This window comes from Mus pahari, chromosome 9 (assembly GCF_900095145.1).
Source record: "Mus pahari chromosome 9, PAHARI_EIJ_v1.1, whole genome shotgun sequence".
NCBI lineage: Eukaryota > Metazoa > Chordata > Mammalia > Rodentia > Muridae > Mus > Mus pahari.
Genome location: NC_034598.1, coordinates 84078693 through 84092636, shown reverse-complemented (window position 1 = coordinate 84092636; position 13944 = coordinate 84078693). Strand labels below are relative to the sequence as shown.

The 13944-nt window shown below is 43.3% G+C and overlaps 1 protein-coding gene across 12 annotated transcripts in view; it reads left to right on the top strand.

The window, feature by feature from the left end:
* Nucleotides 1–13944, top strand: part of Anks1b (ankyrin repeat and sterile alpha motif domain containing 1B) — a 1029892-nt gene that overhangs the window by 942409 nt on the left and 73539 nt on the right. For 9 of the 12 annotated variants that reach the window (XM_021205751.2, XM_029542211.1, XM_029542206.1 and 6 more), the window contains 2 exons: nucleotides 8688–8795; nucleotides 10920–11099. In XM_021205751.2, the coding sequence (XP_021061410.1) occupies nucleotides 8688–8795; nucleotides 10920–11099 (288 nt within the window). The remainder of the gene's footprint in view (nucleotides 1–8687; nucleotides 8796–10919; nucleotides 11100–13944) is intronic. The other 3 variants (XM_021205756.2, XM_029542213.1, XM_029542212.1) reach the window with 1 other exon arrangement.

The window sequence follows — 13944 nt, the reverse complement described above, 5'->3', positions numbered from 1 at the left end:
GGGGGGGAGCAGGGAAGTTCAGAAACACAATCTATATAGTCCAAAGTGTGGGAAATTTTAGTTGGGCCTTGATTTCATCTTTGCAAGATTCTCTTGGAACAGAAAAGCAGGCATACTTTAGAACATGCAGCGAGTACATACGGGAAACAAGGAGATAACGAGAGACGGTTGGAGATGTGAAAGACATCATTCTGATTTAAAATCTATCCAGAGAAATTCATAATAGCACACTGAAGCAATGATGATAATACTCAAAAAAATTGCTACCAGGGTTATTTAAGGAAAATAGAGGAAAGTTTAAAATTTCTGTTATACTTAAGGAGAAATTAAAGCAGAGCAGAATGATCCCAAATCTCTAGGCCAGCTTCTTAGTCATCCTCAACCAATCCTCTGGAATCCGTTTTAGGCTGGGAAGGCTAGGTAGACATAAATATTTAGATGGATAGATAGGTGGGTGGGTGGGTGGATGGATGGATGGATGGATGAATAGATGGATTGGATAGATGGATGGATAGTTCTGAGGAGAGTGATAGCTACACACACATATATTTTGTACTTTTCCCATCTCATACTTAGCATCCTAAAGAATCTTCTTTGTGTCTTGAAAAGTATATAACATGGTAATTATATATGCCAGACATCCAGTGAATGTTTGTTGAATACAATTATTATTGTCCCCTTTATATCAGATCTCCAAGATGTAAAAGGTCAAGTAGCTAAGAAAACAAGCCAGAATCAAATGTCATGACCTTCTGCTTCAGAGGTCCCTCGGTCCCCCTGAAACACACCCTTCCAGATGTGTGTTATTGAAGTCTGAGTCATCGTGAGAGAAAATGTCAGAGTCACCAAATGGTTTCAAGTTCAAATAAGAATCTCTGGATATATGGAATGCTGAAGCACCTTTGCCTTGGTGTTCTTAGGTGGGAAATGTTAAGTGATAGGAGAGGGGGGTATTTTCACATTCTCAACCTTGGATCTGTTCAGGAGACTAAGACACTTGAACTTCCCATCCTTGGCTCTTATGCCTAGCAGCCCTCTTCAGCACACTTGGCACTTGGTTGGAAGTGGCCAGTCAAGAAACAGAGTCCTATAGACATGCACGAGAGCTATTTTCCCTTTAGTTAGGAACTATCTAGGAAGGATGCAGAGGACAGCTCACCCAAACATTGTACAAGAAAGGTCCAAATGCAGAATGAAGCTCTTTCCTCCCCTCCAGAAACTACAGGAAAACAACAACAACAACAACACAAAACACACACACCAACCCCTCCCCCCAAAAAAGAACAAAAACAGAAAAGAAAGGAAAAGGGCACAGCCCACAGTGGTGATAACTGAAATGCCCACTCACTCAACAATGCTGCATGCATGAACTCTAGGGATCTCAAGCTTCACATTCTTCATGTCTGTCCAGTGAACCCGAATCCCCAAACACAGCAAACCCAAGGCATGATCCTGAAGAACATCATGTGGGGTTGTGATCTCCCCGGAGGACTTGGTCCAGCCGGCAGTGAGTGAGTGGATGATACCTCAGCAGAACGTGGAGACAGACTGTTGCCGCGTGTTTTCTCCCTATGACTCATGTGCATTCTTGACGTTTGAATTAGTATTTCCCATATCGTGTCTACTCAGAGTGACAATGAAGATGGAAACTGTCAGGGAAACGTATATTATAAAGCACGTGGGATACTTCATGTTTAGGAAAGAAATGCCCACGAGGGATTATGAAATGCTTCTGTGAACCAGCCCAATGAGTTACTTTGGATGCCTGTTTGGACTTGCATACATAGAGAGGTTCTATGGCTTTGATACTAAATGAAACTATCAAGGTGAAGAATAAGCTTACAACATGATCACTCTGAAAGATGGTTTCTCTGAACTTCTCCAGTATCTGCCAACAGTTGGTGAAACCTGGCGTGTACGGCTAAACGTTAATCGCTTATGGATAACTTACATTCTTGCTTTTTAGTGTATTTCATAGAATATAAACAGTAGGAAAGTAGCACTGTTATTATAATCAAAACATTGTTTAATTTTTAAAATGAAGATAAAGTGTTGAATTTGTACCACACTAAATTGAACATGTTTAATTTATATCACATTAATTTTAAAAAGACAAAGTCTAAGTACACTGACTTCCAGCCTTACTTTGACATATATTTTCATGCTATTCAGTACAAAGGGATTGTCACGTCATGATATTGGTTGTCTGGCAGAATTCTCATATATAAAGGGTTTTATATCTGACATAATGTATAATACAATATACTATATAATGAGGTAGCATCACCACCCAGTACAGGTATTCTCCTATGGCCCAGACGTGGGGCAGAGTTTCTGAGGCTAACCTCTTTCATTGACACTGTAGGAAACGCCTAGAGGCCCATGTTGCTTAAACACCATATCCTCGCCATGGACGCCATGACAGGCGCAGTACAAACCATCTTTAAAACATGTAATAAGCCTTGATCTGTTATCTCTTCCTTCTCTGCCTGTGATTCCTTATCTAGATCCGTATCCTCTGCAGGATACGGACAGACAGCTCTCTTCCTACTCTTCCACGCCTATATTCTATATTTAGCCCTTTGTTATCTGCTTGTCTACCGAGCCTCCTCTTGGTCCAGGTTACTCTGCAGTCAGAACCATTTCCTCACGCACATGAAGACAGTAATTTTTTTCTTCAGGAGTGGTTTGACAGTGCAGCTACTTAGGCTCAATCCTTTCAGCCTTGGAAGCTCTGTAAGTTGTTTCCCCCTTGGTATCCTCCAAATGATTTGTGACAAAACCCCTAATGTGTTGTTATTTTGAACCAAATTGTCTCCATATCTTAAACAAATGCCAAATATGATCCCCTTTGCTTCCTCTTCTCCTTTTATTAGGTTCAAAACGGCATTCACCTAACTGGTCCTGAGAAGGCTGTGACATCCTTTTATAACACACAAATGCTGCACTAGGCTTTAAAAGAAGTGTTGGGTTGCAGATTTGGGTGGCCAGAATTCTACTACTTCAGAGCTCCAGTTACAAAGATGAAAACTATTCACACTCAAGTTAGACCAGACTGCCTTGGTCTTTTGACGGTCTTTCTTTGGAACAGTCTGTAATTGATCTGCCATCTGTTATTTCTTTTTGATTAACCTGAGAATTTTGAAGCTAAAAGCTATCTGCCTTCTCTATTACTCTGATATTAGCTAATCTTCAATAATGAGGGTTTTCTGTCCTTGGTCCATCCACGTATTTTCACAGGGAATACCGGGGTGTTCTTGCTGCATGGGCCATAAGTTTCAAGACTGCTTGGAGACTTGTAAAAGAAATGGGTTGTTCTAATGTTTTCAGGTGATGGAGACCCAATAGGAGAAGCGCCCTCTTAAGTATAGTTATGGCATGGGTGGGGCCAGAGGCATGGAAGGGGACAGTAGGAAGAGAGCTTGGCAAACAGCCAATACTGAGTGAGCAGTGATTGTCAGTTCCAGCCTTGACACCTGTGGGCAGCCCATCCCACAAGTTACTCAGTATTTCTGAGTCTCAAGTTTGGCATCATGAAAATGGCAATGCTTAGATTCCCTTAAGGATGAGATGAGGCATTTGCGCACATACGTAGTACATGTGGCAAACTTTCTAACACAGATAGTATAGGGGACTAGGATATAGTGTTCAATAAATTGTAGTTATAGTGTCTTCTGTGGCATTCTAAAATAAAAAAATAAAAACAATAAGGTTATCCACACGTTCTTATCATAAATGACCATTCTGTATTTAGCCCTTTGTTCTCTGCCTGTCAACTGAGTCTCCTCTTGGTGGCTCTACGGAGAAGGCAGTCTGACGCTGCAGTGTAGAACAAGCCTCCCGCTGGAGACGAAGCAGAGTGGATCTGAGAAGAGTATGCACTCTTATAAAATAGGACCAGTGTGGAGCTGACAAACTTCTCGCAGATCCGTCATGTCGATGAGAGCTCTCGCAAAGCTCTTCATAGCAAGCCCCAGCTTCTTGGGTTAGCCCCGTGAACGTGGCTGTGTCTGCGTGCTTCTGGGTCAAGATTTCTAGGCATCCTCGGGGTCCCATTTACTGGAGCAAACACGTGGTTGTAGGTGCAATCTTCTATGTGCTGGCTCTTCTTTTTTAAGTTGAAAGTAAAATTTTAATTCAATATATTCTGATTATGGGTTCTCATCTCAGATCCTCTCCAATATCCCATCCACCCAAACCCACCCCCTCTCTTTTTCTCTCTCATTAGGCTACAAACAGGCAACTAAAAAATTAATAATATTAATAAAGTAAAATTAGATGATTTTTTAAGAAAGAAAGAAAGGAAGAAAGAAAGAAAGGTAGATAATAGACCAGAACTGAAGAAAAGGGGCCAAAGGAAAACAGCTCAGGACACACATGTAGATGCAGAGATTCACGGAAATCCCATTAAAACACAAAATCAAAAACCATAATATATACACAAAAGACCTGGGGCCGGGGAGAGTCCTAGCAAAGCACTAGAAGATGAAGAACCCCCCCCCAAAATGCCTCTGAGTTCATTCTGTGCTAGCTATCTACCACTGGGCATGGGGAGTAGTTTGCACACCTGGTGAGACTGTTGGAGAAAAGTCATTTCTCCTCTGGGAACTGTATCTGGCAGGGATGAGGGCTAGTGTCCGTTAACTCTCTCAGTGCTGGGATCCCATCTGGCTTGTCCCTGTGCAGGCAGGCCGTGCCACCGCATGCTGCCACCGTCTCTGTGAGCTTGTCTCTCTGCACTATCCTGCCGTGTTTAGAGAGCCTCGTTTCCTTGGTGTCTTCCACCACCTAGGGCTCTAACAGTCTCTCTGCCTCATCTTCCGCAGATTCCCTGAGCCCTGAGAGGGTCTCTGTGTTTGTTCCCATTTCCTGCAGAGGAAAGCTTCTCTGAGGATACCCGAGCAAGATACTGATCTTTACGTATAGCAGAACGCCATTAGGGAGGTCATATTATTACTATATTCCTTTAGTGTTTGGGGTTTTCTCCTAAGTCTCAGGTCTGTCTAGTCTTAGGTTCTTGGCCACCTGATCAGCATCTCTGATTCCACCTCAGAGAGGGCTTTACATCCAATCAAATATTGGTTGGTGACTCCCACAACTTTTATGCCACTATACTATGGTACTAGGGTATCTTACAGGTGTATCACCATTGTAGATTGGAGGGTTTGTAGCTGGGTTGGTGTTTGCCTTTCTCTCTGGTAGTGTGCAGAGTACCATCCAGTGCCATGAACAGTAGGGGTGAAAGCTCTAGGCAGTGTGCCAGTTCTTGGTACAACTTCCTTCCTTCCTTCCTTCCTTCCTTCCTTCCTTTCCTTCCTTCCTTCCTTCCTTCCTTCCTTCCTTCCTTCCTTCCTTTCCTTCCTTCCCTCCCTCATCTATCCCTCTCCCCTCCTGTGTGTGTGTTTGNGAGAGAGAGAGAGAGAGAGAGAGAGAGAGAGAGAGAACAAGACTATTATCTGGCCTAGAGGCTAGAATTTACTACATACACCAGGCTAGAGTGATTCTTCTGCCTTTGCCTCCCGAGTGTTGAGGTTACTGGTGTGTGCCTCCGCACCCAGCATCACACTCCCCTCTATATACTTCTAATGATCTTTGTCATCATTACCAACGATGTCTCCTCGTGTTATTGGTGGAAAACTGAGACCAAAGGAGTCAGGTCACTTGAATCAAACTTGAGTTTGAGAGCAGAAACCACACGCAAGGGTGGAATCACAGCAGCTGTGGTTTTGTTTGTTTTTTTCAGGGGGGAAATGAGTATCTTTATTAGAGATACCCAGAGAACGTTCTTTAACATTACCACATTACCTTCCTCTCTGGTAGTGTACAAAGTATCTTCCAGTACCATGAATACTCGTCAGTAAGGATGAAGGTTCTAGAGTATGCCCAACATAGCAACATGAGTCCTGGGTCCAGTCACCTGCTGGGGAGAAAAGAAGTTGGGATTTGAGGGCAAGCAGGAATAACATCCAATAGAAGCTTTTGGCCAAGTAACAGAGAATGAGAATAAAAGGGAATGGGAAGGGGCTAGAGAGATGGCTCCACAGTTACGAGCACTGACTGCTCTTCCAGGGGTCCCAGATTCCATTCACACCAACCACATGGTGGCTCAAAACCATCTGTAAATCCTGATCCAAGAGATCTGATTCTCTTCTGGCATCCTTGAGTACCAGGTGTGCAAGTGATCCACAGATATACATGCAGGTTAAAAAAAAAAACAAAACCTACAAACATAAAAAAAAATGTAGCTCATTTAGACTTGCAAAATATCTTTGAGAAGGTTAGTCTTATATTTTCTGAGCTGGAGGAATCTTTGATCTTGATGCTTAGAAAATGAAACAGTACAAGACTATAAGGACGTTTCTTTGGCTCTGATAGGTAATGCTGCCTGCGAGTTTTGAGCACAGGGCTACTCTTCATTAGCATATTCATAATCTGCAAGGAGGATACAGTGAAATCCCTATGCTCTTCCACGTAGTGAAATGCCTAGCCGGCTAATAGAAATGCAGAAAGACAGCGCCAGGCTGCGTGAGTGGGCAGAAGGCCGGGCAGATGGGCGCCTGCACGGACAACTGGAAGATAAGGAATTTGGGGAGGAGTAATCCAAACCATTCTCCCAAGACGAAAGGGATTTGAACTATCTGCCAGAGCAAAATTAAAAGATTTCACAGTCACTGTGCACCTTTGTTTCATGTATATATTTCTGTTCGCGCTGCATCTAAAAGAGCAGCCTTCTGTCAGATGTACTGAAAAAGAACATCTTCAAGAGAGCATTACAAACAAAAATCAGCATCCTGTTCAAACTGACAGCCACGGTTGGTAGATACCTGGAATATTCCAAGCCATGGTTTTGTTTTTCATTGTTTGTTTGTTTGTTTGTTTGTTTCCAACAAATCTTAAGCAATCGTAATAAAGTGCCTGGAGGCTCAGGAAGACGGATTTCTGGGAGGGAGGCTCGTTTATTGAATCACACTTGCAAACTCAGCCTGGAGAAATGCCAGCTTATTTAAGAACAACACAGGACTATGGGGGCAGGTCAGGCAGGCAGTCAACTTGGTTAGTTTTTCATTGTGTAAGAGGAATATAACATAAGCTACTTAAAACCTAAATGAGGGCCGGGCAAGATGACTTGACAAGTAAAGGTGCTGAGTTCAAATCCCTGGAACCACATGGTGGAAGGAGAAAATCAACTGTGGCAAGTTATCCTCTGACCTCCACATGTGTGCCGTGGTACCCGTATGCCTATACACGCACACAAATGAAATAAATATTTTTAAAATCCTTATACCCAAGACAACTTGGACAAAATGGCCAAATGACCAGTAGGTAGCAAGTAGGTAAAATTCAAGGCAGCATAATATATATTTTATATTTGTATGTGTATATTTATTATATATGTAATACATTTTAGCTCCTCTTCTGTGAAACTCGATAGAATTAGAAAAACAATTTACATAGCGAGAGACTAGGTATACGTCAAGAGCTGTTACATCACGGGGCACACATGAATACAGAAAGGAGAAAATATATTAATTAATGTAGTCATAATGTATTGGTTTAAAGAATGGTGTTTGGAGATATGCCTATAGCTCCACAGCATCTTCCTTTGAGTAAAGCAAGCTTGAGAATCAGACAAACCTGATTCAGATCCCACAGTCTTCACGCAAGGGCTCTTGGGTAAGTAACTGAGCTCTCATCTCGGCTAAACCGCAGTTCATCTGTAAGGTGAGGAGCCCTTCCAGATAGGGATAAAGGAAGGGACTAGCTGTCAGGCATTAAAGGACAGGACTAGGGACCTGGGTTCCTTTGATTTCTCCTCCATAGATGCCTCTGCAGTACTGTCCTTGAAAGCACTAGCACCTATTCAAACTCTGGCTGACCTACTTTAATCCTCCTCGTGTACCCGTGTACCCGTAGTTTCCTGTTCACTGAAAACAACTCCCCCCCCTCTCGCCCTTCCCCTCCTTCTTCCCCTTCCCATCTCGTTTCAGGGCTTGGTTTGGGCATTGCAGAAATAACAGTGGTAAAGGAGTCCCTGTGCCCTGCTCTTAGCAAGCCCATATGGGAAGGGTTGGTGCAGAAACACGAGTATTTCAACAGAGAGAAGGGTTACCTAAAAGTGCCCAGGCAAACATTCCAAGCAGATGCTGGGGCAGAGTGGAAGGGGGTGAGGGCAGGTGGAGAGAGTGTAGCGGCACCAGGTGAAGATGAGTGAGTGAGTGTGTGTGTGTGTGTGTGTGTGTGTGTGTGTGTGTGTGTGTGTATACACAGGTGTAGTCACTCAGGCCTGTATAAATGAGTGTCCTGTGTGGAGGGTATGGATGGAGAGGGACAGACTCCACCAGGCTTAGCCATTCGGTTATGAGGGAGCTCTTTATTCTAAGAGCATTAGGAATTCAGAGAGGTTTTGGTCCTTCAGTGGTAAGAGCTGGTTTATAGTTTTCAAGGGGATCTCATGGCCAATGGGCCAAGTAGAACTCTGGGGCTTTCTCTACCCAGGCTTTCTGTCTGTCCCACCAACCTCTGTAGACCAAAGTGTGCCTCTGATTGTATTCCCAGTCTCTCCTAGAGTAGGGCTAATGTTGCTTGCACCTCTTTGTATTGATTGTCTTGTAGTACATATGCAAATTCTTTTTTTTTTTTTTTCTCGTTTCAAACCAAAGAATTAACTCGGATACATGTTGTTTCAGGTTTTAAAAATCAGTTTGATTGGCCACAGGAAACGCATTTTGGCATCTCTGGGAGATAGGCTGCACGACGACCCTCCACAGAAGCCCCCTCGGTCCATCACCCTCAGGGTAAGTACCACCACATCCATTTTTCTCTCTTCAGTTCTCCTCGAAAAGTCTGTTGTGCGATATGATGGTAGAAACCGTGGAAGAGGAAACACAGGCCGCTTGCCTTACCTGTATAGAAAACAATCTCCCTTTTGACTGTGTTTGGTTTTCTCAATATATAATTCAGAGACTTAGAAAAGCATTGTAAAAGAATTCAGTTTGACTAACTACCACCCTGTAAGGACCACCCCCCGCCCCTTCATCTCTAGTTTCTCACTCCCAAGAGAAAGGAAATGAGTTTTCTGTCAGACTCCTCAAACCCACAAAAAAAAAAAAAAAAAAAGAAATCGATCGAGGACCACAGTTAAGTAAAAATCAATTTAAAATTAACCTCGGGGTCTTCTGTTTTTTGAGAGATGAGAAATGACCATTTTACCCACTTCAAAAATATTAAGACTATAGACTCTAAATTTTTAGTTAGTAAACTCCAATTGGTTCCTTCAGCTATATTTTAGAAACAGGGGGTAGAAGAACTAGAGAAAAACTATAAAAGGTAAAACAAAAAAGAAAAGCAAGTAAGAAGGGGGAAAAAAATTGGAGCCGATTCCCTGGCAAGATGATAAAGGTAGCGCGCATCCTCCCTTCCTTTCACGAAGCCCATGTGCTCTCTTCTAAAGTCCGTTCGTTGGAAAGCCAAGGTTTTCTGGACAAGCTCAGCTCTCTGCTTACTCCTACTCCTGTGCTTGTTTGCATCGAGTTCCCACCGCAAATGTCAGAGAAGGTAGCCACAACTGATGAACACGGGCACAGGCCTCCGTGCGCATGCTCCTGGGGAATAACTGGCCCTTAGGTGACTTCAGGAAACCGCAGGCTACAGATAGGTGACTTCAGGATACCGCAGGCTACAGACAGCGTGGCAACAGGCTGGACAGGGCAGAAGCTTCTAGGATGATGAGTCGGATTCAACTTTGAAGAGGAAAATAAGCAGAGGCCACGAGATGCAGGAAGTTCATAAGATGCTCCCTCCGGGAGCCATGAAGAACTGAGCGCTGAGAGGTTTGGGATACGCTAGGATACGTGTAGGCAACTTCAGGGTTTGACGCATTAGGGAAGCAGAAGGAAGACTTATATCTATGGCTCCCTAAGAGAGGGGTCCTCCAATAAATTAGAAAAATTAGGCTAGAAAGGGAATATTATCTTGCCCTCCTCTTACTTGGTAGAAGGATGGGAGAACTCCGAGCACCATCAGTATAAGTGCGCTGAGAGGCCTCCTCACAGGAATCGAAATTTCCAGTTTGCTCCCTGGTCTTTCCCTTCTGAGCCTCTTACCCTGACTCCCAAGAAAAGTCTTACAGAAATAACAAATTAAAGATGGGGCAAAGTCTAGCAAACATAAATAAATAAATAAATAAATAAATAAACAAATAAATAAATAAATAAAATAAAGATTGGGTGTAACACCGCCAAAGGAAGTCAGGGGAAGACATGGCAGCTGAATCTGATGGTTCCAGCCCTCTTGTGGCTTGTGAACACCAAGGCTCGGCCACTGCTGTCCCTCCTAACTTCCGGCCAGTTTGCAGCTAGAGTTGTCTTTGCTGTTGAAAAGCATCCTCAGTCATTATATGCATTGCTCTGCAGTCTGTACGTCGCGTGACATGCTATGTTACCATACTGTGTCCAACTTCCCAGCCCTGTTGTCCCACCACACTTTGGTAGAGGATCAAGACCTATCTGGTCCCATGTTAGCTTCTCGTAACAGCACATCCGCCGCAGCGAGGATGAGCTGCCCGTAGTTCCTGCCCTGGTAAACACGTGATAGTTGGGGTACCCCACTGAGATGAACCTCCTTCTTGAGATCATTCACTTGGGTATTGGGTTGTTTTTGTTTTTGTTGTTTTTGTTTTTGTTTTTTAAGAGACCTGATGATATTTTAAATACTTTGACCTGAAGCCATTGACTTGATCATGCCATTACAGGATTAAACAGTGCAATGTTATTAGCAATCCCAGCAGATGAGAGAAAGCCACTCCCCCCCCCCGCCCCACTCCGCCCCATAACTTGTTGTGTTTCGTATTTCACAATTTTTGAAACCAAAGGCTAGCCACAAAGAGCATGGTATTTATTTCATGATGTATTTCCATTCAGGAACCCAGTGGTAATCACACTCCTCCTCAGTTGTCTCCATCACTTAGCCAAAGCACTTACACCACTGGTGGCTCCCTAGACGTTCCTCACATTATCATGCAGGGCGACGCAAGGAGGAGAAGAAATGAAAACTACTTTGATGATATTCCCCGATCAAAGCTGGAGAGGCAGATGGCTCAGGTAAGGTGTTTGAAGCCTCTGTGATGTGTTTGCCCTTTTGCCTGCAGCAGGTAATGCATTCAAATACTGAAGAGCAGCTCATGATGGATGGACGCCTACCGGTCCATGCCTCAGTGGGAAGTTACCATTTTATAAAGTGTGCTGCATTCTGTGCTCTCTTGAACTAGCTTGGATCAGCCCCCCTCTAGGAGATGGATACATATGTATCCCATTGAATCCACTCATTCTCAGTGGATTAGAGCTATCCGGCCTCACTGGGCTCATAAAATCATTTTTGGAAATTAATAAAACTGGCTCAGAATCAAGTCACAACAAAAATGAATATAAAAGTTTAAGTTTTAAATGCAGATTGGGTGGATGACAGAGCAGAAGTTTGGGGGGTGGGGAAGATTAGCTACTTGTGAGGTCATTTCCTCCCAAGTTTACCTACGATTACCCTAGGAGGAGTAGTTATATCATCCCACATCACCATCCCACATTCTCGCCTTGAACAATTAGAAAGAACAACGCTGCCTAACACAAGTATTTATCCAGTTTTCCCTCCATGGTACAAATGTTCACTCTACTCTGTCCCAGAGTCAGCCTTAACTGAACAGCGACACAGGGCGGTGTCAGACAGGCAGCTGTTTCTGCAGCTTTGTCCCTCCATGCAGAGATACAGTGTATCCATGGCTATGGGCGGAATCTGCTCTTTGCTTCCCCATTGTCAGCTCAGCCCGAAAGACTAAGATTCCTCCTCCTCCTCCTCCTCCTCCTCCTGCCTCCCACACTTTAGCTGAGAACTCAGAGGTGAAAATTTGACTATAATTGTTTTGCCTTAGTTGTTGGTTTTTTTTTTTTTTTTTAAGTGAGATTATGGTTTTGAACGCCTTTGGTAAACACTCTGCGTTTTAACTCAAGGAGGAAATATGTGAAGAGAATGTTCTAGAAGCCATGACTATGCTGCATACGTTGCGGTTGCTGAGAGAGGGCCTGCTTTACTGTCTCTGTACTAAGTTGTTCTCCTTGGTGGCAGTGTTAGGACTTAGGTTTGTTAGGTTTGTTCTTTGTTGAGTGGGATGGGAGATTGGGAGAGGGAAGAAAGGGATACTTTTGCTGTTCTCGGAGCTTGGCTATTTCCTTTCAATTCTTTTGATGTTCCAACTGAGGCTCCTTTAAGTCAGGAGGATCCAGGCACCTCCCCACGCTGCTCTTTCACTTCCGTAGATTAGTACTTGTGGATCACCTATGTGGTTCAGTTTATCCAATGACTACATCTCAGAGACAAGGCTTTCAACCTTGAACCATGTGGTCTTTATATAGTCATTCAAATGTAGTCATTTTTTTTTTTTTTGGACCCTTGTCTTCCCGAATAAGGCAGGATTGCTCTTTCATGAGCATTAACTATTACTGACTGAGTCACTTTGAGGAACCAGAAGAATGACCTGTCTCAGCTTACCTATCATTTGCAAAATTTCTCCACATAGGGCAGTCTTTTCAACGAGGAATTAATTATTCTTCTTCCCATGTGAAGATACTCAAAGGAATGGGGCAAAATCTTTCTCTTAGTTTCTCCTTCTGAATCCCAAGCAGGGCCAGGAGTACATTTGATAGCTCACATCTTTTTTGCCATCACTTCATCCTGAAATGCATTTCTTTTTAGGACTTGTCTTACCTTGAGAAAAATTGAATGAATCTTTATCTGGCCAGGTGAGGAAAGCCCATAAGGCAGAGAGCAGAGTGAGATCAGCAGGTTGAAGGGCCGTGGTAGAGAGGCTGTGAACATACTTACTTACCTCTCGGGTCCAACTAACAGCAATCAAATGACTGATAGAGGCAGGGGCTCCATCAGCAGCCCAGAGCTTATTAGAAGCCTTCTGCAACCCTGCAGTTCAATATCACACTTTAGCTGCAGAGAAAATAGAAGACAGCACCACTGGAATCTGATCAATAAGAAAAAGAGATTCCGGGATTGCAGTTCTCTAGGTTGTATTCATTTTGGTCTTTGAATTTGTTGTGTGAGAGTGTGTTAGCGAGGACAAAGACAATAGAGCGGTGACTGTATGCTGCTCAAGATGTTGCCGTTCCAAAACTTTAACCCTTCAAAATATGAAGTACTTGGTGATTTTTGTTGCCTGAACAGTCCAATTTATCTGACTTTAATTATAGCCAGCCACTCAGTTGGTGTTTTGGTGTTTTTCTTATTCGCCTCCATTTGGAACTGGGGTCATTTGCTGTCCGTTTACTTTTTTGACAGTCTGAAATACTTGCCCTGAATCATATTTCCCCTGCTTTTGTATATTGAGCTAATCAACTTGGGTTCCCAAGGATTGGAACTAGCAGTTAAAATCCCTATAAGCAAGCATTATCTCAACCAGCAGCGTGGTACCAGTCCCGTCTTCCCAAGGGTTTCTCCCAAGAGGCTTACAATAATATAGGTTAATCCCTCTCTATTCCCCGTAAAATAGTGAAGTCCACCTCTGTGCTCACTTTCTTTCCTGCTAAAGAAGGGGGACACAGTTGGTAGGAGATTCCCCCAGGACAGGGTCTCATACTTACAAACCCTCCTACATCTTCCTTTTCACCTCTACGGGGGATTTGGAATACCAGCCCAAAGCCAAAACCCTTTTTAAGTTCTAAGTGGCTGCAGTCATTCTTGGGACTTTTTTTTTTTTTTGCCTTCTCAGGACCTGCCCAGAAAGTTCTACTTTACTTAAGTGAAAGAAGCTGAGTCAAAGCTTGATATTGAGATCAGTATAATATGTAATCTGCCTGTTAACTTTGTCTGCTGGTGGGTATTGAAAATGTAATGCCAGGGTAGTATTTAATTCTTTGTGTCCAGTGTAAAACAATATGAATGGTACCT